The 26162-nt window shown below is 45.1% G+C and overlaps 4 protein-coding genes across 7 annotated transcripts; 1 reads left to right on the top strand and 3 right to left on the bottom strand.

Moving 5' to 3' along the window:
- The first annotated feature begins 6403 nt into the window (after window positions 1-6403).
- Window positions 6404-11315, top strand: LOC133710983 (actin-related protein 2/3 complex subunit 2B). Of its 4 annotated transcripts, none has more exons than XM_062137139.1 (10): window positions 6404-6759; window positions 7265-7331; window positions 7831-8038; window positions 9037-9203; window positions 9587-9664; window positions 9807-9939; window positions 10244-10335; window positions 10456-10512; window positions 10661-10727; window positions 11002-11315. In XM_062137139.1, the coding sequence occupies exons 1-10, from the start codon at window positions 6674-6676 to the stop codon at window positions 11199-11201; spliced, it is 1155 nt and encodes a 384-aa protein (XP_061993123.1). In that variant the 5' UTR covers window positions 6404-6673; the 3' UTR covers window positions 11202-11315. The 4 variants fall into 4 exon arrangements, with proteins under 4 accessions (XP_061993123.1, XP_061993121.1, XP_061993125.1 ...); XM_062137137.1 differs by having other exon boundaries at window positions 6406-6759; window positions 7262-7331; XM_062137141.1 differs by having other exon boundaries at window positions 6412-6759; window positions 11011-11315.
- Window positions 11316-11620: 305 nt separating this feature from the next.
- Window positions 11621-12499, bottom strand: LOC133711793 (uncharacterized). Its single transcript, XM_062137881.1, has one exon. It carries the CDS (start codon window positions 12497-12499, stop codon window positions 11621-11623), a length of 879 nt encoding a protein of 292 aa, XP_061993865.1.
- A 1811-nt stretch (window positions 12500-14310) lies between these two features.
- Window positions 14311-16334, bottom strand: LOC133711064 (large ribosomal subunit protein uL10-like). Its single transcript, XM_062137241.1, has 5 exons — window positions 16055-16334; window positions 15899-15967; window positions 15218-15316; window positions 14739-15131; window positions 14311-14621 (listed from the first exon to the last, which is right to left on the bottom strand). The coding sequence occupies exons 1-5, from the start codon at window positions 16307-16309 to the stop codon at window positions 14478-14480; spliced, it is 960 nt and encodes a 319-aa protein (XP_061993225.1). The 5' UTR covers window positions 16310-16334; the 3' UTR covers window positions 14311-14477.
- A 9029-nt stretch (window positions 16335-25363) lies between these two features.
- LOC133711792 (large ribosomal subunit protein uL10y-like) lies at window positions 25364-25918 on the bottom strand. The gene is made up of 3 exons (XM_062137880.1): window positions 25667-25918; window positions 25508-25576; window positions 25364-25399 (listed from the first exon to the last, which is right to left on the bottom strand). Exons 1-3 carry the CDS (start codon window positions 25916-25918, stop codon window positions 25364-25366), a joined length of 357 nt encoding a protein of 118 aa, XP_061993864.1.
- Window positions 25919-26162: the final 244 nt, after the last annotated feature.

Below are 26162 nucleotides of genomic sequence, written 5' to 3'. Positions count from 1 at the left end.
ATGAGTGCCATGAAGGCAAGCGTTTGTGATTCGCGAACGATGAATACGTGAACGCTTGTGTTTAGTTTGGTTTTCGCTCGTATTAATGGAACGCGAAAAGAATTTGATTTGTTGCCAAGGACAAATGGTAGAAGAATTCAATGTTCCATTAATGTGTATTATGTCGAGGAGATGTGAGTGTAAAACTTGGGAATGCCGGAAGGCAAGAGCATGGAAGCTCAGGGGTGCTGGGAAGGTATGAGCAGAAAGCTCGTGAGCGGGAAGCTCGAGGGTGTCGGGAAGGCATGAGCGGAAAGCTAGGGGTTGCCGGGAAGGCCTGAGCGGGAAGCTCGGGGGTGCCGGGAAGGCATGAGCGGAGAGCTCGTGAGCGGGAAGCTCGGGGGTGCCAGGAAGGCATGAGCGGAAAGCTCGGGGTTGCCGGGAAGGCATGAGCGGAAAACTCGGGGTTGCCGGGAAGGCATGAGCGGAGAGCTCGTGAGCGGGAAGCTCGGGGGTGCCTGGAAGGTATTAGCGGAAAGCTCGGGGGTTGCCTGGAAGGCATGAACGGAGAGCTCGTGAGCGGGAAGCTCGGGGGTACCGAGAAGGCATGAGCGGAGAGCTCGTGAGCGGGAAGCTCGGGGGTGCCGGGAAGGCATGAGCGGAAAGCTCGGGGGTGCCGGGAAGGCATGAGCGGAGAGCTCGTGAGCGGGAAGCTCGGGGGTGCCGCGAAGGCGTGAGTGGAAGCTCGAGGTTGCCGCGAAGGCATGAGCGTTAGAGCTCGTGAGCGGGAAGCTCGGGGGTGCCAGGAAGGCGCGAACGTAAGCTCGTGAGCGGAAGCTCGGGTGTGCAGCGAAGGCGTGAGCGGAAGCTCGAGGTTGCCGCGAAGGCATGAGCTTTAGAGCTCGTGAGCGTGAAGCTCGGGGTTGCCGCGAAGGCGTGAGCGGAAGCTCGAGGTTGCCGCGAAGGCGTGAGCGGAAGCTCGAGGTTGCCGCGAAGGCATGAGCATTAGAGCTCGTGAGCGGGAAGCTTGGGGGTGCCGGGAAGGCGTGAGCGGAAGCTCGTGAGCGGGAAGCTCGGGTGTGCCGCGAAGGCGTGAGCGGAAGCTCGAGGTTTCCGCAAAGACATGAGCGTTAGAGCTCGAGGTTGCCGCGAAGGCATGAGCGTTAGAGCTCATGAGAGGGAAGCTTGGGGTTGCCGCGAAGGCGTGAGAGGGGAGCTCGGAGTGCCGCGAAGGCGTGAGCGGAAGCTCGGGGTACCGCGAAGGCATGAGCGGTAAGCTCGGGGTGCCGGGAAGGCGTGAACGCGGAGCTCGTGAGCGGAAGCTTGAGGTGCCACGAAGGCGTGAGCGCGGAGCTCGTGAGCGGAAGCTCGGGTGCTGGGAAGGCGGGAGCGATAAGCTCGTGAGCGGAAAGCTCGAATGTGATGCCCTGAGGCGTAAACGTAAACGTTGCTAATTATGCTGGGCTGTATGTACAAGTCCCCGAAGTCCCCAGTGAAGGAGGGTTTTCTTGCGGGGTTGATACCAAAGCGTAGCTTTGCGCCGTATTGCGAGCATAATTAGTGCAAGTGCGTCGTCCATCTAGAATTGGTCGGAGTGAACGCTTATGCCCTTTCAGGTGGGCCCCTGCTAGGCCCTCCAAGGAGTCCCCCACTCTTGGCTATAGACCTCCGTATGGTCGGAAAATTGTTTGATGAGGGGAGCTGCGTTTAAGCAGTGGGTGCTAGGTAGCGAACCTAATCTTTGATACCCAAGCGTCAGGGGTTAACCGCCGGATCAATGGCTGCCGTGGGCTGTGTTAACCGGTCCCTTTACTCTTTCCCGGAGGAGAAAAGCTTGACTGTAATGCCGCGTAGCGGTCATCGTCATTATGAGGTGTTGCCTTACCGCTTGGGGGTTGGTCGTAGACCATAGACTCGTGAAGCCTAGACCCGTTTAGGTCTCTTTCCCGTGGGGAGAGTTTGACAAAGTATGGTGCCCGGAGGCTAGACCATATGTTTACATATAGAGTATATGTAAAGTTTGTAATTGTATGAACAATGACAAATAAGTATAGCAAGTAATAATATATGGATCTTATAATGTAACATGCACAATAGATAGTGGCAAGTGTGATGGGTGTCCACATAAAATTTTGAGAGTAGCTTCCGATGAAAGCTATGAAGCATTGTGAACCTAGAGCTTAACTAAAGCATGTTGGATATGTTTGAGCGAGTTAGGTTGTGTTCGAGGAAGTTGGGTGTAGTTGAGCGGATAGGCGCTATGCGAGCATGCGGGGCGTGACCCAAGCAAGTCGTGGTCATGCTCGATACCCAAGCGAGTCGTAACCATTGTAAGTGTTTATCCGAGCATGTTTGATTAAGTCATAAGTGTCATAAGCTTCTAGACATGGCCTAGTTTGTTTGATGGTCACATGTTTATTTAATTAAATTGTAATTAAATAGAACATGGCATGTTAGCATGTACTTGTAGCGTAGTTGCTAATAACATTTTGTATTTTGTGAACATGCATAGGAATCATTGAGATTGGTACATAAAGCATGGCATAGATAGCATGTGAGGCCTAGCAAGTGTTGCTAAATCTATGAAATGTTGTAGGCATGCTCAAAAGTTATGAAAGCATGGCATGGCAATAGCTCAAATTGAAAGAGCGTAAAAGAGAAGATATAGTTACTCATCTTATGCCGATTTGGAGCGAGTTGGAGTTGGATTTGATATAAGTACCCAAATCATGTTGGAGTTGTCCAAGCATGACGATCCATTGCTCCTGCGAATCATCCTAGTAGAAGGGTGATGATTTCGCCAATTGGAGAGGTGATCGGTGATTATGTCTCCTTAACATAAAGTAAGATAAATGATTGGCAGCTCATTCAAATGGTTTAACTGATGAACTAATCATAAAGTGTTTGCATGCTCTAATAGAGTATGAGAGATGTAATGGCTATCTGAATTGATTTAGATAGCACACAAGTTCGAATTTGTCCATATAAGTATGATCATGCTCAATAATAGGAGATTAAATGATCATGTTTTAATAAGAATTGAGTGCACAATAACAATCGTGGGTGACATGGTCCCCTCACGTATTAATCACAACCATTGCATGGAAATAGTAATCATGGGTAAGTATGGCATGTAATGATCAACATTTTTCATGTGAAAGTGAAGAGGTAAAATATAGAAATGAAACAAATGTACTATATTACTGTGTAACATCCGCTAGTGTACATTTGCACGGGATGATGCTTGACCATGTATACTTGGTATGATAGTTGGTATCTATGAATTGTCATAGAGATGCTAGGCAATGTGATAACGAAAATTGATGAAATCATGCTACAAGTAACCAAGTACGTGTACTTGTCATGCTTGACATGTGTGATAAGAAAACCATGTGATATTTTCATGGTAATGTACCCGTGTGATATTGCATGTAGCAGCTATGTACCGAGAAAGCCATGCTCGACATGTGTGCTTTCTAATAATTATAATAGGGATGAATCATGACCTTCTGGTCAGCATGCTCCTAATAATTAAACGAGCACATACGGGCTGAAAACGAATTTTTAATTCATGGAAGGCATGCTGATCTTTTATTAACTGGAGGTAAATCAGACGAAGACAAAGACTTATCTGGATAAAGAGATTGTTCAGCAGGATGCTCTACCGTGAGAGCATAAGCGTCAAACAGACACAGGGACGACTGGGTTGTGTCTCCAGATTCAAGAGTAGCTTGATATGCAGAAGGGGCTGCTCCAGATGGGAACTCTGGTGCCTGAACTCCCAAGATCTTAGTGTAGCAAACTAAGCCTCTTAATGAAAGTATGGAGCGGCCATTATAGAAGATCGACGACAAGTACAAGTGTTGCCGGACTGAGCCACCGGAAGAACCCAGAAATGGCCATGGGTGTAAAGAGAAGATTCGTGGGTGCCCATAGCAGACAGTGGTGTGTTGTGCGTTAAGGTTGTGCAAGGTTACTGCTGGGTTATGGGTGTTGGATTACCGTTGGGTTGCTAGCAGATAGGCGCTGCCGCTGGGCCGTTGACCGCTGGCAGCCAGGCGCTACCGCTGGGCTGATGATCGCTGATTAATGGTAGCTACCGCTGGGTCACCGACAGTGATTGCCACTAAATATTGCCGCTAGAGTTATCTGACTTCCGCCGAAGCTCGCAGCTCACCGCTGCGTTGCAGGCAGATAGGCGCTGGCGGTGGGTTGCTGCTGGGCTTTGCCGCTGAAAAGTGCCGCTAAGTTAGCTCACTGGGAGCGGGATTGCCATTGGTTACCGCTGATAGAGCTGAGCGGAAGAAAGTTGCCGCGGAAGGAGCTTAGCGGAAAAAAGTGCTGCTGATGGAGCTTAGAGGAAGAGAGTTGCCGCAGGAGGATCCTAGCGGAAGAAGTTGCCACGGAAGTATCTTAGCGGAAGAAGTTGCCGCTGATGGCGCTTAGCGGAGGAGGCTTGGAGGTGCTCTAGTCAGCGGAGCATATTAGCGGAGCGTGGACATCAGCAGAGTTCTTGGCGGAGTGCCGCTTGTGAAGCTTGGCATTGACGTTGAAGCTTGCTCGACTGAGGCTGGTTTACCTTGCTTTTGCGGAGGCTCCTAGCGGAAGCGAGGTCTCCTGGCGGAGGCTCATCGTTGTCTTAATGACTCCAAGAATTGGGATGATTTTGTTGGTCTCTGCCCATATATATATATATTTTTGTATGGACGTTGACCAGCTCTATGGGCGTTGACCGGGGTTGATCAGCCCTTTAAGTTGGCGGGGGACCACATCTTGACCTGGAATTTTGCAAGCAATGACCCCAAGTTGAACTTGATGCAAAATTTTGTTTTTGTTTTACCGCTAGGATGATGTTGATCATAGTTGGGTATAAGTTGCCGCTAAGAAGCATCAACTCAAATTTGCACTCACTGGGAGACAATGATGACTCAAGGATGATGATTAAAGAAATGGGTGCCCAGTGAGATTTAAATAACTCAAAGAAGAAGGAAAAAATTTCTTTGAGCTCCGTTAAGCAGACTTAACGCATGGTAAGTGACGAAGTCATTGTATCGGCTTCCCACAGACGGCGTCAATGTTAATGTTTGGATCCGTGGGGATTTAGCACAACAGGCTGATACCTGCGGCCCAAAAATAAGTTTGCTTGGGTTTGGGTTACAGCTTCACCCATTCCGAGATCCATAAAGAAAACGAGCCCTTATTGTAATCAAGTAGCGGAGATTGAATAGGAAACTTCAATAAATAATCCTTCTGTGGCAAGGAACAGTCGAAACCCTAGGGTATAAATACCTGGTTTCAAGGACGAAAAAAAAGAACACAACTTTTCAATCAACTAATCGCAACGATTATCAAAGTCTCTCCGGAGCAAACCTACCTTCAACCTATTTGAAAACCAGCGAAGCAAGGGTAACTCCCTCGCAACCCAGCGAAGCTAAAGTCACGCTTTAGCAAACCCTGTACTTTCTCCTACTTCCCGGTGATTGCTCTGCTTAGTCTACAATACTAAGTATCGACTCGGTGACGCAAGAGATCACAACACAAGCCCTTATCCGTAATGCAAGAAGTCCTTTTCCGAAAGGCATAGAAAAGAACCTTGTGACGAGGTTGGTGCTCTCCTCGTCCACATCGTTTGATTCAGAAGTCAGGTCAAGGGACTCCCCGACGACTACACCCCACGGTGCTGGCACACCTGCGCACGCTCAAAAGAGACTGTTTGCAACCAGACTGATTTTGGAGCCAAACAACATGCACCCAAAGCAGCAAGATTCCAAATAGAATAATCTTGATGATTGTTCGACAAAACTGAAAATTAATTGCAGCTGGCATTTCATGGCATTGATCAAAATTAATCCCAATTTACTTATACATAAATTGCATTGAATAAAAAAGGAAAGTTTCCACCCGACTACTAATCTAAAGTTAGTTGTGTAGTAGAACTGTAGAAGGGTGCAATCGATGAGAAGCTGGGGATTTTTATGTTGGCTTAAGCTGTACAGAGAGATACGCGGCTGCGGAGAGGCGGAGGAAGCTACGTCGGGAGATGGTGGAGATCGGAGAGAAGTGGTTTTGGGGGTTGTAGAGGGTGAGAGGCGGAAGAGTGAGGTTCGGTGGGTGAGATTGTGAGAAGGTGAGAGATTATGGAGGAGATGAGGTTTGGGATTTCCTTGATTAGAGCGGTGGGTGAGAAATGGAGTTTCAATAGATTAAGGCATGATATTTGGGGAAAAAAGTCCTATTTGCCCTTCTTCTTTTTTTCACATGCTTGCCACGTCACTAGATTTAACGGCGACGTTATGGAAAATAGACGGAAGTACGTCGTTCATAGCAAAATAAGAGTTTAGATATTACATTGATAGTGTTGTGAGTTTGGGTATCAAATTGACTTTAACACCAAAGTTGAGGGACTGATGCTGAATTTCTCTTTAGATTATGCTTTTAACCGTCAATAGATTCTGCTTTTATACCTGTTGACTAGATCCAACCGCTGAATTTTGAGGAGCTTTTATGCTCTAGAGTACTATAACATTCCCCATTTTCTGGTTGCAGAAAAGGAGAGGGTTAGGTACTTGCTTCAGAGGTTGATAAACTTGAGTACAACATTGAACTTAAATTTTACTCAAAGTCCACAACCACAAAAAGCAGTTTGGGCGTGACATTGTATATATCACATCATACATCCCACCACCCATTTTTGATGAGAAAGAAGGGGATATCTCTCAGTATGGCATGTTTAGAGAGAGCCTCCCCAGCTTTGAAGGAAATCCTGCTCAAAATATACCAGTAAGTACATTTCAGTTTTCATTCTCACAATGCCAGAATAGGAGGGGCATCCCTACATATATATAATTAGCATGCATGTAGAGCCACTAATCATACCAAATAATCTGTACTGCATGTTAAAAAATAATCATACTTGCAGATAGCCAAAAACATGAACTTGCTATTAGACCAGCAAAAAAAAAAGGGTATAACTTCAATAAAAACGCCTACTAAACTTGTAAGAAAACTTGTTGTAGTCAATGCCTCGTGAATATGAAATGGTTTTAATTTTTCAAAGTGAATAACTTAGATGCTGATGATCAAAATGTCTGGAGGCAGCAGGAAAGTAAGGATTTAAACTCAGAAAGTAGAGGCCATATAGTTTCAATCCTTTTATAGTCCTACTGTTTTTGTTTCATATGCTTAGTAATGAAAAAGAAGGAAACAATCAAAAGCTCAAAACCTGTTAGTGTTCTTGCAATACTGATACTCATTCTGATGATCATTATTGTTGCTTTCACAGCAGTGCCAACAAGTCCACAGAGATTGATCATCACTTGTATGAATTTGGGTCTGTGGAATACCATATCCAGGTAAACAACTCGGTATTCACAAAATGAATGTGGATCTATGTGTGTCATTTCTGCTTCCTTACCTATCGTAGCCTTCAATAGAAAAGCATCAAACAAATGACTAAAATTGAATAGCATGATTAGCATTTCAGCATCTATGAATTTAAAGGTCACTTAGTCAATGTCAGGTTTGTGAATCACACAGGAAAGAGGTATGTGATATATGTTATAGACTTATAGTGTTCATACAAGTATGCCATATGTTATATATATATAAACATATAATTGTATTATCAAACAAAGGAAAAGAGGAAAGTATGTCTTGATCTAATATGCATATCTCGGACATAATGCATGATAAAGGCACTACTCTCACACAAATTCTTGAAACAATGTTCTCGTTTTCATTTCAAATCCCCTTTAGTGGAACCTTAATGGTTGGGTGAGTGGTAACAAAGAATCCCAAGGGATTCCAAATAAGTATGTTCAGAATTCTGATGATTGTCCTGTAATGTAACAGTCATCAGCTTCAGATGAACACATTACATACTTGTCAATATCAACTCCACTACTTACCCAAGAAGTCCTGTTACCATATGGGTTTTCACATCGTACCAAACAGATGGTAACAGCAATTTGTCCTGATGCTGTTGAGATCATTGAACCTGCAAAAGAAGGATACCAGCTTACTTTAAGGCTTGATTTTGCTAAATTGCCAAACGGAAAAGGTTTGTTGATCCTTCACATTGCCTCATCACTGCATACAAACATTTAATCATACTGTCTGTCTTAAATATCGATATTTTTGCTGCATAAGTAATATACATTGACTGCATTTCTTTGCTGTTACATTAACAATTTTGTTTTTTATAAATCAGTGATTAGTTGTTAGCCAAAAGAGCAGAATTGATGATGATATTTATTTTGATGTTATTCTGATAATTCTTGAATTATAAGCTCCTTCCCCTTTAAAACCAGTCATCAGTGCATTACACGTACAAAGATAGAAAAGGTTAATCATTATCAATAACATACCTAAGACAGGGTAGGAGTCTAGTTTAGACAACATAAAGTCTGAAATGATAGAACTTCCCACCAAACAAGGTGAAAGGAGAAAAGCTCTTCCAAGTATTTGTAAACATGTCTTACATACATACATGAACTAAGAGATGATGAAACGAGTTAATGAACAACAGGGTGAACTGGAAAATAAGAATTTGGTGCCGAGGAATTAAAATAAAACAGCAAAAGATTCTCAATAACCTGAGGTTTTCACTCTATTAAATTGACAAGAAAGAACTAAAAGCAGATTTGCTGACCTTGGGTAGTCGCTTTGTGTCACTAGTAGAGATCTCGTTTGCTGAGACTTCATAGAACTCCATAAAATATACAGGAGCAACTTTTCATGTGTCAAATACAATGCAAACTTATCTTAGATAACTATCTGGGGAAGAACTGGAATAGTCATGTGGTAATCTGTGGAACACTGAAAACATGACTAGTTTTCGTTCTCCTCCTACTAGTAGGTTGGCTAAAGGAGCATAAGAACTTTATGAAATGTTTTTAACCAGAACCAAAAGAAGGAAAAATTATCATTTTTCTCAAAGTAATTGGTTAGCGAATGATACTCAGTATGCCAGAAGAATTACTCAATAATATAATAAGCATATTGAACTGATGCTAAGAATTTCTTATTGTATTCATGCAATTCCTTTTCCTTCTCCAGAGTCACTGAAGGTAATTGCTGAGATTTCTGCTGTGCAAGCAAGAATATTAAGTTCTCGGCTTAAAGAAATTTTGATGAATGTCAACTCCCAAGATTCATATCAAGGGATGTATAAGCCAATCAAGCTTGTGTATCGCCCAAGTGAGCCTTTCTTCATAATTATACAGGTAATAAGGTGCTGATAAACACAATGAAACAGCAGAATAACAATGCTTGTCACTTACAGATAAACACCCAGTAGCCATTAATATGTGAGCTTCCCATATACTCTTTCTAGCATGTTGAGAAGTTTCCAGAATATGGAAAATGCAGTTAGAAAAATTATATTAATATCTATACATGATTTACAACTTTACATTTCTAAGGTGGCAACAATTACATTTATTTCTCTTTTCTCTAAAACATGCATCTAACATGAACAAAGACCACCCAACAATATTCATTAACCACATTCTACGCAACTTATCAGCAACTAAGCCTACTCTGATCAATTAACTCATTACATTCTAATACCTGGATTTACACTAAAAATATTGATTGGGTTTTGCAGACACAGAAAATCATAGCAGTATTCCCCATACATTTTACAGACAAACCAGATGTCATTATCGCAACAACCTTCTTTCAGGTTTGTGGCTTAAAAAGTGAACTACAGATTTTCCTATCAAGACTGCTAATTAGATGACACCTCTATGGCTAATCCTTTCAATTTTCTTTTTCCTTTTTTCTTCGATTTTCTCTTTTTATCCCCTTCTGGGGAATGGAAACAGGAACTTATGGATGTTGGAAGCTCTGAAAAATGGGCCAAAGCACCTCCTTGTTGCTGGTCACCAATTCCACCTCCAGAGTTAAGAGGGGAACTTTTTGAAGACTTGAGTACTACAGGAGGATTTGTGTCTTTTGGTATATACTTACTCCCCAATATTTTTGTGCAGAAACCACACATCAAGTGATTACAGACCAAATTTTAATAAAATGAATGTGTACATATATACGGAACAGCAAGTGCTTTAAATATCAAACTTCCCGTACAGATTATCCAACAAGAAGTTACAGAGGAAGAGCAAATACCTTTCGCTAACCCCATAACTTGCTAGTTTGAATAATAACATCAGCTACTAGCTTTTTCGGTATGAATTGCTTTCCACAGACCAGATAAAGATTGGGTAGACTCACCCTAAGCCATTTGATATTAACTTATTTACAGAGATTTCTCCAAGGCATGTCAAAGGTAAAAAGCTGGACAAGACAGTATGGAGCTTATTGAATTTCTATGCCTATGTTAAATTCCATGTAAAGGTAAAGTTTTATCTTATTCTTTCTGTGTTTTTCTTTGCTGTGAACATTCTCCTTTATTATTCTAGAAATTGGAAACCATTAGAACTGCTACACCTTTAGCTGACAAGATTGTCTAAACAGAGTACCAGAAGTTTTATTCAGAGAAGGATGAGAAAGCGTTTGGAGGGACTAGTTGAGGTGCTGAACAGATATCTTTAGATACTAAAGCAACTCAGTACTTAAAAGTCTGCCAGTATAATATATGTTTCCTTGTGTCATATCAAAGATATTTTGGATTACCTACCCTAATAAGAAGAGAACACTAACCTGCTCTACACACTTGCAGCTCCTTCATAAGCGCAACATAAAAGTCGAAGATGAAGAAGAAGAAAAGCGAAGACACAAGATTCAAGGTATATTCAGCTTATTTCCATAACATCACAATTAGTAGACTAAAATATATCTATAAGGGAAAGGAATGAGCAGTAAACCTTTTTTTTTCCCATACGGTGGCACCAGCTGATGCCTCCAGTTTCTACTGGACATACAGTCGGAAATGAACCTAGCTAAGCTCATTAACTATATCTTTTATTATATATTAGCTTCTGTCACAGAACTAGGGTGCACTAAACAACATTGCAATCTTAAAATCTGGTTATAATTACTCATTCATTGTATGCATTCAAGAAAATGCAGGATTCAAGTGTACGATAAAGATAGCCAATCTACCAAAACTTTCTGTCCTTAAACAAAGATATAATGGATTCAGCAGGACGATCAAGAGAATCCGATCTCGAATTAGAATCCATGGATTCGGGCGATTTCGTCACCGATGGTTGAAAATACCAAAGTTCTCTTCTTCAATGGGGTATACCAAATTAGAATAACTTAGGATAAAGAAGCATTTCCACTACTGCTAATTCTTATACAGAATGAATACAAGTTAAGTGTGTCATCAATATTTACTAAATAGCTAATACCAGTCAGTACCATTTAGAACCTTCATGTTCTTCAAATGACAAAATAGCCTAATTTGTAAGTCTTAATCTATTACACTATGAGAGTACCATACAATTTGTGCTCAAACATATTCATCTCCACTAATTCGATTTTCTTATACCATTCAAGAAAGGTATATAACCGGAGGCTACAGCTATATAATAAAAAGGAAGCATATATTGCTAAATCTGCATTCAAAGACACAATCCCAAAATCAACACAAAGCAATGCCATCTATAAGAAAGGAGGTAAAGACTACCAACCTGAAGCGAATGAACTAACCAAAACAAATGCTAAATCATACATTTCATTCCAGCTCAATCTCTTGACTCGTAGCACGCATCAACACAAGTTGGTGCTCTGATTCCAGCTGTTGCAGCAACGGTCCGCTAGCCTCGCCGCTCCGCCAATTCCAGTTCCTTGCCAGCCACCCAAACAACACAAAACTCAACACCATTACCCCAATTGCATGCCCAATAAACAACAATGTCATCACAGCCAAACCCCTCAACCCATCCTCCTCAAGATCACACTTCAACTCGGCATTCTCAGACTTATGGGGCCACACAGCCATCTTCTTACACCCTTTCAGCCCAAACGTGTCAGTGTAAAATGACAACCCTAGCTGCAACATCCACGTACCTTTAAAAACCAACCCGGACGACAAGAAAAACTCGGCGAAAAACGACCACGGGCGGAACGACAAGTACAAGCAAGAAAAGGCACATGCGAGAGTGAGTGCACCCAACATGTCGTACATGGTCCCACCCAAACCGGAGATACCTTTTCCGATGACGGAATACTCGATGAAAAACGTGATCGCGGCCAAGACGAAGACGAAGCCCTCGTCGATGTGCATGGGGTCTAGGTTTTCGCGGCAGATGATCAAGAGGAGGAGGAGCCAGAAGAGGAAGATGATGGCGGACTGCTGGAAGAAGGCGAAGCGGTAGGTGGGGTGGCCGGAGAAGGCGAGGAAGAGGAAGATCTCGGAGAAGGAGGCGATGGGGAGGGCGATGATGAGAGAGTAGAGATCGAAGTTTTTCCATTTGGGGTCGGAGAAGTACCAAGTTTTGGCGCGGAACTGAGATGGGTTTCTCAGGTACAGGGAGGAGGAGCAGAGCAGGCGGCGGAGGCCCACCGGGGAGAGAAGCACGAACGCTGAGAAATGGGTTGCTAGTGATGCCATTGCTCTGTCTGATTTTGGTTTGTCTCAGTTTGCTCCTTCAAAGCTGGAAAATGGCGTTTTACTTTTTGTTATTTTATTTTTTAATTAGCATCCCACACATTGGTTACGTCAATTTCCCCATTTGCTATGTATAATAATTTAATTAATTTTTATCTTTAAAATTAACTTTTAGGTATCAATATTAACGGAAATGTATTGAAGTTTTTATCGAGATTATGATAAACATGAAGTACTCAATTTTTTTTTCTTCTCAAAATCAAAATTTCAAACCCTTGCTTATGGAACAGAGAGATTTCCTATACCTATGAACGGCCCAACTATGTACTTTTGACAGGAAGTTCGGGTAAATTTCAAATGCCCGAGTTCATTACTTTCAGATGTCCTTTTTTTAAATTAAACATAAAAAAAAAAAAAAAAAAAATATTATGCCCTTGTGATCTTCTACAGAGAGTTATCAAATATTAACAAGAATTATACACCATTCAACATTTTGAGAATTAGATTGATAATAGGTTGGTTTGCAGTAGTTATTACTAAGATACTAAAAGTAAAAGTACATGAAAACCAATAAGAGTTCATTGGATCTAAGTCCAAAACTCACACCCCGTATTGAATATAGTCCGGATGAATTTTTTTGTCAAACTTACAATAGGGTAACTGAGTTACTATCCATATGCTACTATCTATATATATAAAGAACCACCTAGCTTAATTTCCAACACTTTTTCATAACAGAAGAAAAAAAAACTCTCTTTCCCTTTGGATTTCTCCTTCCCCCCTCATGAGTTTCTCATTCGATCTCCTTTTTTTTTTTTTGAGATAATTGTCAACTCATAATATTGATCAGCGAAATTACACATAATGACTCATCCCTGGGGGACTGTCAAAAGAGTCACTACCTAAGTAATTCAACATTTTTAAAGATCATGAAGCCCTGCCAAAATCTATCCTAGAATATCCTAGAGAATCAAAGGGCCAAGACATCCTGGATATTTTTGGTGACAAAACTCATTCGATCTCCTATTAGGTTTCTCTCTGTTTCGCTCCCTTTCTTTCCACTCTCTCTTTCTTTAGGCAATAAAAATTAATAATTCGTTACTCACTATTAGTTTCTTCCAACATCTCAATTAAATTGCAAAATTACTCAAAAATTTGTAGTGGTGATCAGTTCCTCAACTTTTGTAACAGGGTCTCGATAGTCATGCCATTAATAGGTTCTCAAGAGTCTTTTCTTTTGAAATGCTTCCTTAATTTCATCCTAAATATATGTTGATAGTCATGCAGTTGTTATTTATATTTATCCAGCCTTCATTTTAATTTGGTCGATCATATATCTTCACAATAGATAAATGTAAACAAAAAATCACGAAAAGATATTCAGTACTACAATCAAACTGCATCACCATGTCACGTGATTTGACGCGCCACTAAAATACCGAATACTGAGACGTGATTTTGATGATGTGAGGAAAGCGGGAGGAATATGTTGATATGGTTATTGTGGCCTAAAGACCCTGCCCATCATCCTAGCTAACCCGGGTGCCAGACATATCGACATATCACCAATCTGCATAGCAAAGAACAAGACCATCGAAAACAAAGCTGTGGGGAGTCTTAAACTTCAAATGAGCCGGATTACATGTCACAGCACGGCTCTCGCACATTGGTTGTGACTTCCAAGTGTAAAGGTCAATATTATCCCTACTATCAATTTTTAAGTAGAGGATGCCGCTGTGGCTGTTAAGTAATGGATCTTTAAAGGAATCATAAATAGTCGACCTGCAAATGAAAAAACAATGAACAAGATAAAAGACCAGTCACCCTGCCAATCATTTTTGTGGATACACATAAAGTGCTAGGAGGGCTTAAGGCTACCATAGATCGGTATCAGGAACCCAAAAATTTCAAGGAACAAAATATAAACTTTATTCTAAAGTCTTGTTGACCTAAGAGGCTATAACTACGTAATCATAACTATTTAATCGAATAAACCAAGACCCATGTCCTCATCTGATTCCTCAGAAGGCTCTTCCTTCTTCGCTTCCACCTTAGCAGCCGCAGCAGGGGCAGCAGCAGCAGCTGCAGGGGCAGGGGCAGCCAAAGCAGCAAACTTGGTAGGATCCTGCATTTGCATGACACAATTAGTAACATGCAAGAGGAAGGAACGTATTAGAAAAGCAACAACACAAAAGCTATGGATAGAGGGAGTAGAAAAGAATACAAGTATATGATGTATTACCTTCAGATACTCCTTGACCTTATCTGCTTGAGGGAAGGAATACTCAGTAGCCACAGCAACTGCCAACACATTCTTGTAGGCATTGAGGAACATATGGGGGGCAGCTGCAATTGTTGGGTAGGAAATAGCCAATGCCAATGCTGCGACATTGGAGACATTAGAAGCAAACGTCAACGCAAGATCATCCTCAGTAAGATCAAGCACCTCTGGGCTGAAAACAGAACCATTTTCATACACCATCTGGACAACAAGACCATAAGAGAATGGCCTGATCCCGAGCTTGGCAAGCAGAGCAGACTCGGAAGACCCAACCTTGTCACCCTTCTTAATAAGTTCAACAGGGGTAATGATTTCCACAGTTCCCTTGTTAATCTTAGTTGGAATGTTAAGCACCTGAAATGGGTAATGTGCAGGTCAGAATTCCCAAGTCCTCAACAAATAATAAAAGAAGTTAGTGAACCTGAACGAATGCAACAAACCTGGAAGAAAGAGGTCTGGGATGGGTCGAGTCCAGTGTTGCCAGGAGGAACAACAACATCAACTGGAGCAACCAAACCCACACGAGCAGGGGCCCCAACCTATACAATCAGAATGAACTGTAAGATCAGCTAGTTGCGGTAAAACATATAAACAAAGAACAATGTATTACACCTCCCCAAACAAAACAGCACATATAAAGGCATTTTGAAGACCAATTTGTTACTATCAAACACAGAAGTGCACTGTCCTAAATAAACACAGCATCTTTCATAAACATCTATAGCCTCGGATAGCCTCGGAGTATCACACTGCCGCAAACAAAGTGGCATTGTGATCATCAATCAATCAATCAATCAAAGAAAGAACCAACAATAATAAAACTATCACCTTAATTCCATCAGCTAAACGCAAATCATAAATAAAGCACGTAATCAAGGAGTGAATAATCATCCAGAAACTCACTATATACACAAACACACGGCATCAGTTTCTTATTATCTACTAGGAAATCACTAACACTAAGAATCTCATCCCATTCATTTCCAAATTTCTCTAAACCAAATATTACAACACTATCATATCATCAACGTAACACAATCAAGACCAATACGCACTCAACATGTCAAACAAATTATATAAACAAAAAAATTAAAAAAAAAAACGATCGAGTAAAATCTCACCTTGTACTTGGCAACCTCTTCTTTCACTTCCTTCAAATCCCCCTTGGTGAAGATCAAACCCACATTACCCTAGGCAACAAATCACGCAAATGATGAATAGCAATAAAAAGTAAAAACATGTGCGGTAAAAGTTAAGAGGGAGGGCGAGAAAGTTACCACGAGGAGGGGGACGAGGTTGAGAATAGCATTGTTACCGGTCTTTTCAGCATGGATCTTGATGGACCTCTTCATCATGGTGTTCTTCCCCATGAGAACGATGGAGTGGCCGCGTAAGCCCTGGCGGATGTTCTGGAGCTGATTGGAGCCGACGTTATCGGCGGCGACGATGAGAACCTGGGCGTAGTCGTCGAGAAGCCGGCAGAGCTTGGCATCGTAGTTGATCTTCTTCTCGGCCTTAGAGAGCTTTCCCATTTTTGATTACGATAACAAGAGACTGTGAGGGGTGAGTGAAAAAGATAAGAATTGTGGCTATGTACGTGGTTGAATTTATACTACCAAATAAACCATTGGAAGGGTATTATAGAAAATTTCTTATAATGCCCTTTGAAGGTTTGTTTAAAATTTACAATAATGCCCTTTAACCTAGTTAGTTATATGCATATGTACTTTAATAATTAAAAAATATTATATATACTATTATTTAAGAAAATATAGTGTGTTTCTCAAAGTGTCGGAATGTTTTTTTGACCTAGTTCTAAATAATTTAAAAATATTATGGTAAAATATATTTTTCTTATTTGCAAGTATAGTTTTAAATTTCAGACTATCTACTGTTAGGTAATTAAAAAATCTAACGTACTCTTCTTTCTTTGCATACTTATGCTCTAGTTATCTATGATATATCAACTGACTGAAATATTCTAATTATCAAAGATGACTAAGAAGCATCCGAGTTATTTAAAGGTTCATACAAATTGAACTTGGTTAGAGTAAAGGTCATTAGACCAAAAAAAAGAATTGAGGGTGATATTTGATAGTAGAGTGAGACTAGTCGTGAAAAGAGACAAAAATTTGGGAAAATTGAAGGCCAAGGATTGGCTTGATTTATGTTCTCAGCTGCTACGTTTGTTTTCTAACTACAGAAATTATATTCCTTCTTTTTTTTTTGTGTTAATGCTCAAAGTCTGGCGGTAGCCAAACCTTCGTTTAACGCGGGTCCGGTGGGCGGACCGCTACTCTGTGGATTCGGTGATCTTCGCTAGCTGTCAAACGAAAGACAGGGTGTCAGAGGGAGACCGCGTTGGGCGGTCTTCACTTCTCCGATGCCTAAGTCAGTCAATGCATATAGACAGCATAACAATAAATGAGTAGTAAATGCGTAATTAATGAGGAGAGAGGAGAGAACCTTTTATAGGTGAGGAGGAGACTGATATTCTCCTTGTTTTCGATGTGGGACTGATGTGCTTCAGTCCCCAGCTTCAGGAGCTTCTGATGCCATCTTGGCACGGCGTGTGGCGGCGCGTCGGCGGTGATCTGGGGGTGATCCGAGGCTCAAGCTGTAGCTCGCCTGGCTGTGTATCTGTGTGTTATTCCTTTGGCGGGAATTAGTAGTCCTGATGGTACAATGAGCGTAGCCCATTATAGCTAATTATGCTTGTAAATGTACATGTATGTACAAGTCCCCCAAGTCCCCAGTCAAGGAGGGCAATCTTGGTTGGGGAGTTGTTCAACGGTTTGAAGTGTTATCTTCCGCTAGACTTGCAACAACATAATTAGCGTCAGTGCGTTGTCAACCATGGATTTACTGAGCAAACGCTTTATACCCTTTCGGGTGGGCCCCTGCTAGGCCCTCCAGGGAGTCCCCCACTCCCCGGCTAAGATGGACCTCCGGATGGTCGGAAAATTGTTTGTTGAGGGGGAGCTACACGGAGCAGAGGGTGTTGGGTAGCGAGCCCAATCTTTAGTACCCAAGTGATGGGGGTCAACGTGCCTGATCAGGGCCGTCGTAGACTGTTGACAAGTCCCCGTGTCCCGCAGGGACGGTCTGACCGTAACGCCGCATGGCGGTCGTTGTCAGAGTAAGGCGTGGCAGCGGGATCCGCCGCTGGCGGATATCCCCCCGCTGACTGTAGCAGGAAGCAGCGTCCAGTAGACATGCTTGGTGGTATTTTATTGAGCGATATTGCGCTGAACAAAGTACGCAACTTGCAAGATGAAAAGGGGGTTCCGCTAGAGGTGTGTAGCGGAAGACGCCCTGCTTGCAGGATGACAAGGGAGAAGTTCCGCTGGCGGAGTTTCGCTCAGCGGAGACTTCGTCACTTGGAAGGTGACAAGGGAAAATTCCGCTGGCGGGGTTTCGCTCAGCGGAGACTTCGTCACTTGGAAGGTGACAAGGGAGAAGTTCCACTGGCGGGGTTTCGCTCAGCGGAGACTTCATCACTTGGAAGGTGACAAGGGAGAAGTTCCGCTGGCGGGGTTTCGCTCAGCGGAGACTTCATCACTCGGAAGGTGACAAGGGAGGAGTTCCGCTGGCTGGGTTTCGCTCAGCGGAGACTTCATCACTCGGAAGGTGACAAGGGAGCAGTTCCGCTGGCGGGGTTTCGCTCAGCGGAGACTTCATCACTGGGAAGGTGACAAGGGAGAAGTTCGGCTGGCGGGGTTTCGCTCAGCGGAGACTTCATCACTTGGAAGGTGACAAGGGAGAAGTTCGGCTGGCGGGGTTTCGCTCAGCGGGGACTTCGTCACTTGGAAGGTGACAAGGGAGAAGTTCCGCTGGCGGGGTTTCGCTCAGCGGAGACTTCGTCACTTGGAAGGTGACAAGGGAGAAGTTCCGCTGGCGGGGTTTCGCTCAGCGGAGACTTCGGACGGTTGGTGATTTCTTCTCAAGTGGTTACTTTCAGTAGACGCTTCGTGTGATGGTGGTAGACACGTGGCCAACTCCTAGAGAGGGTTAGCGTCTGGAGGCTTGTCTCCTAAGCTTGGCCGTCTTCTCGCCATTAATGCGAGTAATTATGGATTCCGTAACCGAGGCGACGCCTCGGTTAATCCGGAGAGTAAATGGAGACGTGGGACACGTGTACGGCTGGTGTACGATGTCGTTTTTCAGTGGACGGTTTAGAATTCGTTGATGTTAACATTAAAGAGGGGGAACTCAGCGAGATTTGACACTTTGCTTCAAACTCTTACTCGTCGTCTTCACGCTTTGCTCGTCCGAGACTCAAGAAAGTGGCTGCTGGAGTTTGGAGATACCGTTCCCAGAAAAACGAAGATTTTCCCCATTGAAGACTATTGCTCACCATCACACCGGAGTTTTCGCCACCAAGGTTGGTATTTTGATTCTTTTCCCTGTTTCATTGGATCTGTTGGTTGCTGGGTTTTTTTGTTTCTGTTTTTGGGGTGCTATCTGGTCTTCTTTAGTGTGCTCTGAGGTGTGAAGTGAGATTTGGGGGGGGGGGGGGGTGGGTTATGGTGGTTGGCATAGAGTTGGCGTTTAGGGATTTGCTAGATGGTCGAATCTGGGTTGAGTGTGTTTGTTCTTGTTTTGGCATTTTCTTGGTAAACTGTTCTTGATGTTCTTGGCTATAACTGATATAGGCATAGGCTAGATCTTGTTTGAGCTAACTGATTTGGGTTTTAGGGTTTGGGATGGCATAGAGTTGGCGTTTAGGGATTTGCTAGATGGTCGAATCTGGGTTGAGTGTGTTTGTTCTTGTTTTGGCATTTTCTTGGTAAACTGTTCTTGATGTTCTTGGCTATAACTGATATAGGCATAGGCTAGATCTTGTTTGAGCTAACTGATTTGGGTTTTAGGGTTTGGGATGGCTAACGTCGTAGAGATTTCGAGTAGTGAGGATTCCGGGTCTGACGTGTCGTTCAGCGTGGCGGATAGAATATTTATTGATTCCTTGCATCCGTCTGCCCATGCAGGAACCTCACTGCCAGAACCGCTAGAGGTTGAGCCGCTACAGATCATACCCTGGGAAGTAGCTATGGGTCGTGCCTCGCGTCCAGAGAGTTCTAGGGCAGGGGAGGTCGCCGCTGCCAAAAATAGGCGTGATGAGCGGTTGGCAAGTAACAGCGTTGCCAGTGGCTCCGCTGGCGGGGGAGAGATGGCGGGGGAGGATGCTGAGTCAGCATGGGTCCTCCAGGACGGCACCCCTGTTGACGAGGCAGGAGGGCGGATGAATGTTGCCGCCGTTAATCGGGTGAAGCGGATGTTCCGGTTGCCAGGTTAGGTGAAGTTGTGTCCGCCGACGGTGGACGAGAAGGCATCGATTCTTCCAGAGGGGTTTGCTGCCGTGCACGAGGCGATATTCCGCTAAGGAGTGACACTCCCGCTGGTGCCAAATCTTCAAATCTTGGTGTGCGAATTTGGCCTTGCTTTTGGGCAAATTTGTCCCAATATGTGGCGGTTAATGCTGGCGCTGAACTCACTATGGTGGTTGTCCGGTTGTGAGGGACCTACTGTGGCGGAAGTGCTTCATTTCTACGAGCTGGTGTATGTGAAGCGCCAAGGTTGCAGAGGGCAGGTGAATTTGAGCCGCCGCCATGGAGCGCCCAAGCTGATCGAGAACCTAAGGGATTCCATGTCCTACTGGCGGGGGACCTTCTATGGTTCCACGGCGAGGTGGGAATACCAAGCTGGGTCCAACGAGGGGGAGCCGACGTTTAGGATTAAGTCGGAGTTTCAACATATCCGAGGTTGTTTACCGGTCTCCGCTGAACATAGCTGGCGGTTTCTCTTATGCATAGCCTTGTATTTCTGCTAACGATTACTGTTTGCTTGTCCAGCGGGCTTGCGCTATAACCTGACTCGTGAAGAAGAGTGTCGCGTGGCACGCATCAGAGGCTGTTGGCGGAATCGTAACTTGCTGGATTTTCGCCTTCTTACCGGTTGGGAGTTGTTGGTCGATCAACGACTGACTCGTGCCTTTGGTAAGAAATCTCTGCCACATTGTGCTTTCGATCAGAGTGCCTCAGGCTGACTGGTTTGTTGTTTTTTATTTTAGAAACTCCGCCAGGTAACAAAGCGAGCCGCGACGCTTTTGATAAGGCAATGGACCGCGCAGAGATCGACAACTTCCTGGAGACCATGTATGCCTCTGGGCTGGTGGCCCAGCAGACGGTCGTGAACCCGGAAACACTGGCACTGAGTCCGTCCGAGATTCCAGTGGTGCTACCTATGCCGCACCACTCCCACCTTGGTGGTGACGGCCTGCCGGTCGTTCAGGCGGGGGCCAATGTGGATGGCGGGAAGAAGGGATCTGTTGCCGCCGCGCCGCAGAAGGAGAGGGTGCCTGCTAACAGGCGCGGCTCTCATAAGGAGAGAACGGTGCCGCCGGCAGAGACCGTCACCGCCGCAAGGGAGGAGCCGCCAGCGAGGGGATCGAGGCCTGCTGCTAGGAACATAAGGGTGCTCCAGCGAAGGCGCCGGCAGAATGACTCCCCTGATGAGGAAGAGGGGGACGATGTGGAGACCATTGGGGCCCGCCAGCAGAAGAGGGCTCGGCAAGCTCCGCTCAAGGCTCCCGTGGTCGAGGAGAGAGAGGCGCCCGCGAGTGACCTAGACTCGTTCGCCGCGTATGCAGAATTCATGACCGACGGTGAGCGGGAATTTCTCTACCACCTCTGCGAGCGGCTGGGGTTTGGCGGCCTAGTGGGGATTTCACGCCCAACGGCCATTAACCAGTCGCCCTTTAGCTCGGCCTTTGGTCACTTTTCAGTTGGGCTGCATGAAATGTTCCTGGCGGCGTCGAAGCAGCCCCGGGTTGAGCGGGAGCTCAGGGAGGAGGTCCAGGGTCTTCAGAGAGAGCTGGCGGAGGCAAAGGACAGGCTGGCGGAGGTGGAACGGCGCCTGACAAAGGCGGACTGTGATGCCGCAGACACCCGCGGCAAGCTGGCGGTGGCCATCAAGCGGGACTTGGAGCGGAATGAACATGTCTCCAAGCTGGAGCAAGACATGTCCCTGCTGCAGGAACGGGTGGCCGCCAAGGATAAGAAGATTGATATCCTGCAGCGGGAGTCCGCTGTCAGGCTAGCCGAGGTGAAGAAGCTGGAGGGTGAGGTCGCCGGCTTGAAAGCTGAAGGGACCCGCGCCGCGGCCGCCGCTGTTGAGGCATTCAAACAGTCGGCGGATTATAAAAAGGCAATGACTGAGGCGGCGAGGGCTGGGGCCCTATCCAATGTGGAGATGCTGAAACAGAAGGGCGCTATCGACTGGGCGAAGGCGTCACAGCCCAACGTGCCGCCAGCTCAGAATGCCCCGCCGGCGAAGGGTGTGGTCCCCGCCCAACCTGAAGGCGCTCGCTCGGGAAGCGGAGAGAGTGGCGCATGCCCGGCGGATGGCTCCCAGCGAACTCCTCCTCCTACCCAGTCGGAGGTGTCCCGTGTTGGTTTCCTGGTGGCTCATACTCGGGCGGATGGTACCATAGAGACTCCAAGTACCACCGCCCGAGGGTCTGACCAAACAAGCCGCGCACACCCGCCGCCGCATGTTGAAGGTGAAGATGCTGAGGCCAACCACTGACAGATGTTGGAACCTCTTTTTTTTTTTTTTTTTTGTGGCCGCTGAGGCGTAAATTTTTTTGTAATGAACATTTTTGGGTGGGGAGTCCCAGCCCTTTATATGGAATGAAGTTTTGAAATTTGGTGTTTGTCGTGATATGCTTGTACCGCTAGGGTTTTGACTTAGAGTTTTCTTTTGTCAATCAATGAAACATTAAAGTAATTAAGATTGGTCCAAGTGCACTATGTAGCGGACGTGGTCCGCTGACGATTGCTGGCGTTGCCAGTTGCCCTCAGTGCTAGACTTGGTAACAATGGTTTGAATAATTCCTCGTTTCATTGATAGCTGATTGATCAGCGTGTACAAAAGTGGGGTAGTACCCGTTGGGTAGCTTCCCTTAGCTAAATATTGAACAAAAATTTAGCTAAGTCAAGATGCTCCTGGGTAGCGGCATGACTATTTGTAGTAATACCGAAGGTGTTTGGTATTCCAAGGGTGGGTCGTTGTGACGCCATCCTTGCCCATTAAGTAGAAAGTGTCTGGGCTAACGACTTCCACAATTTTGTATGGACCTTACCAAGTTGGGCGGAGTTTTGTTGGCGGTGGAATGACTTCCTTCATTACCCAGTCCCCCAATTGGAGGTTCCGGGCTTTGACTCTGGCGTTGTAGAAACGCGATACCCGCTGCTTGTTTTGCAAGTTGTGCAAGTGGGCCTTGTGTCGTTTTTCCTCTAGGAGGTCCTTGTCCAGGTTGACGCCGTCGCTGTTGGTCTCTGGGCAGTAGCCTTCGACCCTAGAGGTAGGTTGAGTGACCTCAATGGGTAGGACAGCCTCTGTTCCGAACATCATACAAAAAGGCGTTTCGCCGGTGGAGGAAGTTGGAGTTGTCCTGATGGCCCATAGAACTTCTGGAAGCTTCTCCGCCCACAAACCCTTGGCGTTGTCGAGTTTCTTTTTCAGCAACTTCTTGATTATCTTGTTTGCTGCTTCGACCTGGCCGTTGGTTTGGGGGTGGGCGACAGACGCAAAACTCAACTTGGTGCCAAGGTTAGCGGTGAAAGAGATGAGTTCTTTGTTGTTGAACTGTGTGCCGTTGTCTGTAATGATTGTATGTGGGACAGCATAGTGGCAGTAGATGTTCTTCCAGAGGAAGTGAATTACCTTGGCGGTAGTTATTGCCGTCAGTGGCTCTGCCTCTATCCACTTGCTGTTGTAGTCGATAGCAACAATGATGTATTTGAACTGGCCCTTGGCGGTTTGGAATTTTCCCATCAAGTCGAGGCCCCACGTAGAGTGAACCCATGGGCCGATGATGATTGACATCTAATCTGCCGGTGCATGTGGGAGATCAGCATACTGTTGACATTTGTGGCAAGATCTCAATATCCGCCGGGCGTCATCACCGAGTGTGGGCCAAAAGTAGCCTTGTCGCATTGTGCGATTGGCCAAGGATCTGGCGCCCTAGTGGTTTCCGCATTCTCCGCCGTGGATCCTTGCCAGCACGACCTTTCCCTCCTCTGGGGTTAAACAGCGGAGGTTGGGGTGGGTGAACCCCTGGCGGTAGAGTTTGCCATTCTGGATGTTGTAGCGGGTTGCTCTCCGCTTGAGCTGTCGCGCCTTGACTTTGTCCTCCGGCAATGTCCCGTTGCGCTTGTATTCAATAATCTCGTCCATCCAGCTGGGATTGACTTCAATGTTGAAGATCTCCGCCAGGGTCTTTGTGATACTTGGCTTGTCAAGGCACTCCACTCTTGTGTCCGCTGGACTCTGATGTGGCTGGGCAGTTGCCAGTCTCGCCAGTGAATCAGCCTTGGTGTTCTTTTCCCTGGGGATTTGTGTGATGGTGTGAAATTTGAATTTTTTGAGCAGTGTCTTGACGTACCCCAAATATGTCGCTAACTGTTGGTCCTTGGCTTGGAAGCTGTCGTTGACCTGGTTAACGACTAATTGAGAGTCGCTGAAGATGTTGACGCTGTCAGCACCTGAGTCGATGGCGAGGAGTAGGCCGGCGATGAGTGCTTCGTACTCCGCCATATTGTTTGAAGCTTTGAAGTTGAATTTCAATGCGTACTCCGCGTTCAGTCCCCCGGGTCCTGTTAAGATGACTTCGGCGCCGCTGGCCTTGGCGCTAGCGGAGCCGTCCACATGCAGGTTCCAGTCTGAATGTAGGGGAGCTGATTCTTCAGCGGTTATTATTTCCTTTCCGGGCTTTGTCTCCGCGCCGGGTTCTGGCTGACGCTCGGTGAGTTCAGCAATGAAGTCCGCCACCGCCTGGCCCTTCATGGTGGTTCTTGGTTTGTAATCAATGTCGAACTCGATGAGCTCAATGGCCCACTTGCTGAGGCGTCCCGAATGTTCAGGGTTCTGCATTACCTGCCTCAGCGGTTGATTAGTTAACACATGGATTGTGTGGGCCTGAAAGTATTGGCGGAGGCGCCTGGCGGCAACGATGAGTGCAAGAGCGAGTTGCTCTAAGGGACGATATCTTGTTTCTGCTCCGTTCATGCCCCTGCCGCTGTAGAATACTGGGAGTTCTTCCTGGCCCTCACGCCAGACAATGGCGCAGCTTACCGCTGATATTGATACCGCTAGGTATATGTACAGTGTTTCTCCCTGCACAGGAACGGAAAGGAGTGGGACTGCTGCCAGGTATTCTTTCAAGCCCTGGAACGCCGCCTGACACTCTGGGTTCCAGTCGATGACCTTCTTGTGGGTCGTTTTGAGGACTTTGAAAAATGGGGCACACCTATCAGTGAGTCTGGAGATGAATCGAGAAAGGGCGGTTAACTTGCCCTGTAGGCACTGGACGTTTACCTTATACTCAGGGTCCTCCAGGTTGAGGATGGCTTGTACCTTGTCCGGGTTAGCTTCGATGCCTCGTTCGCTGACGATATAACCCAGAAACTTGCTGGCGGTGACGCCAAAGAAACACTTTTCTGGGTTGAGGCGCATACCATAGGCCAGGAGTATGGTTACTATTATCTACTAGGAAATCACTAACACTAAGAATCTCATCCAATTCATTTCCAAATTTCTCTAAACCAAATATTACAACACTATCATATCATCAACGTAACACAATCAAGACCAATACGCACTCAACATGTCAAACAAATTATATAAACAAAAAAATAAAAATAAAAAACGATCGAGTAAAATCTCACCTTGTACTTGGCAACCTCTTCTTTCACTTCCTTCAAATCCCCCTTGGTGAAGATCAAACCCACATTACCCTAGGCAACAAATCACGCAAATGATGAATAGCAGTAAAAAGTAAAAACATGTGCGGTAAAAGTTAAGAGGGAGGGCGAGAAAGTTAACACGAGGAGGGGGACGAGGTTGAGAATAGCATTGTTACCGGTCTTTTCAGCATGGATCTTGATGGACCTCTTCATCATGGTGTTCTTCCCCATGAGAACGATGGAGTGGCCGCGTAAGCCCTGGCGGATGTTCTGGAGCTGATTGGAGCCGACGTTATCGGCGGCGACGATGAGAACCTGGGCGTAGTCGTCGAGAAGCCGGCAGAGCTTGGCATCGTAGTTGATCTTCTTCTCGGCCTTAGAGAGCTTTCCCATTTTTTATTACGATAACAAGAGACTGTGAGGGGTGAGTGAAAAAGATAAGAATTGTGGCTATGTACGTGGTTGAATTTATACTACCAAATAAACCATTAGAAGGGTATTATAGAAAATTTCTTATAATGCCCTTTGAAGGTTTGTTTAAAATTTACAATAATGCCCTTTAACCTAGTTAGTTATATGTATGTACTTTAATAATTAAAAAATATTATATATACTATTATTTAAGAAAATATAGTGT

This window comes from Rosa rugosa, chromosome 5, assembly GCF_958449725.1.
Source record: "Rosa rugosa chromosome 5, drRosRugo1.1, whole genome shotgun sequence".
In the NCBI taxonomy this organism is placed as follows: Eukaryota; Viridiplantae; Streptophyta; class Magnoliopsida; order Rosales; family Rosaceae; genus Rosa; species Rosa rugosa.
This window is presented reverse-complemented; position numbering and strand designations above follow the sequence as displayed.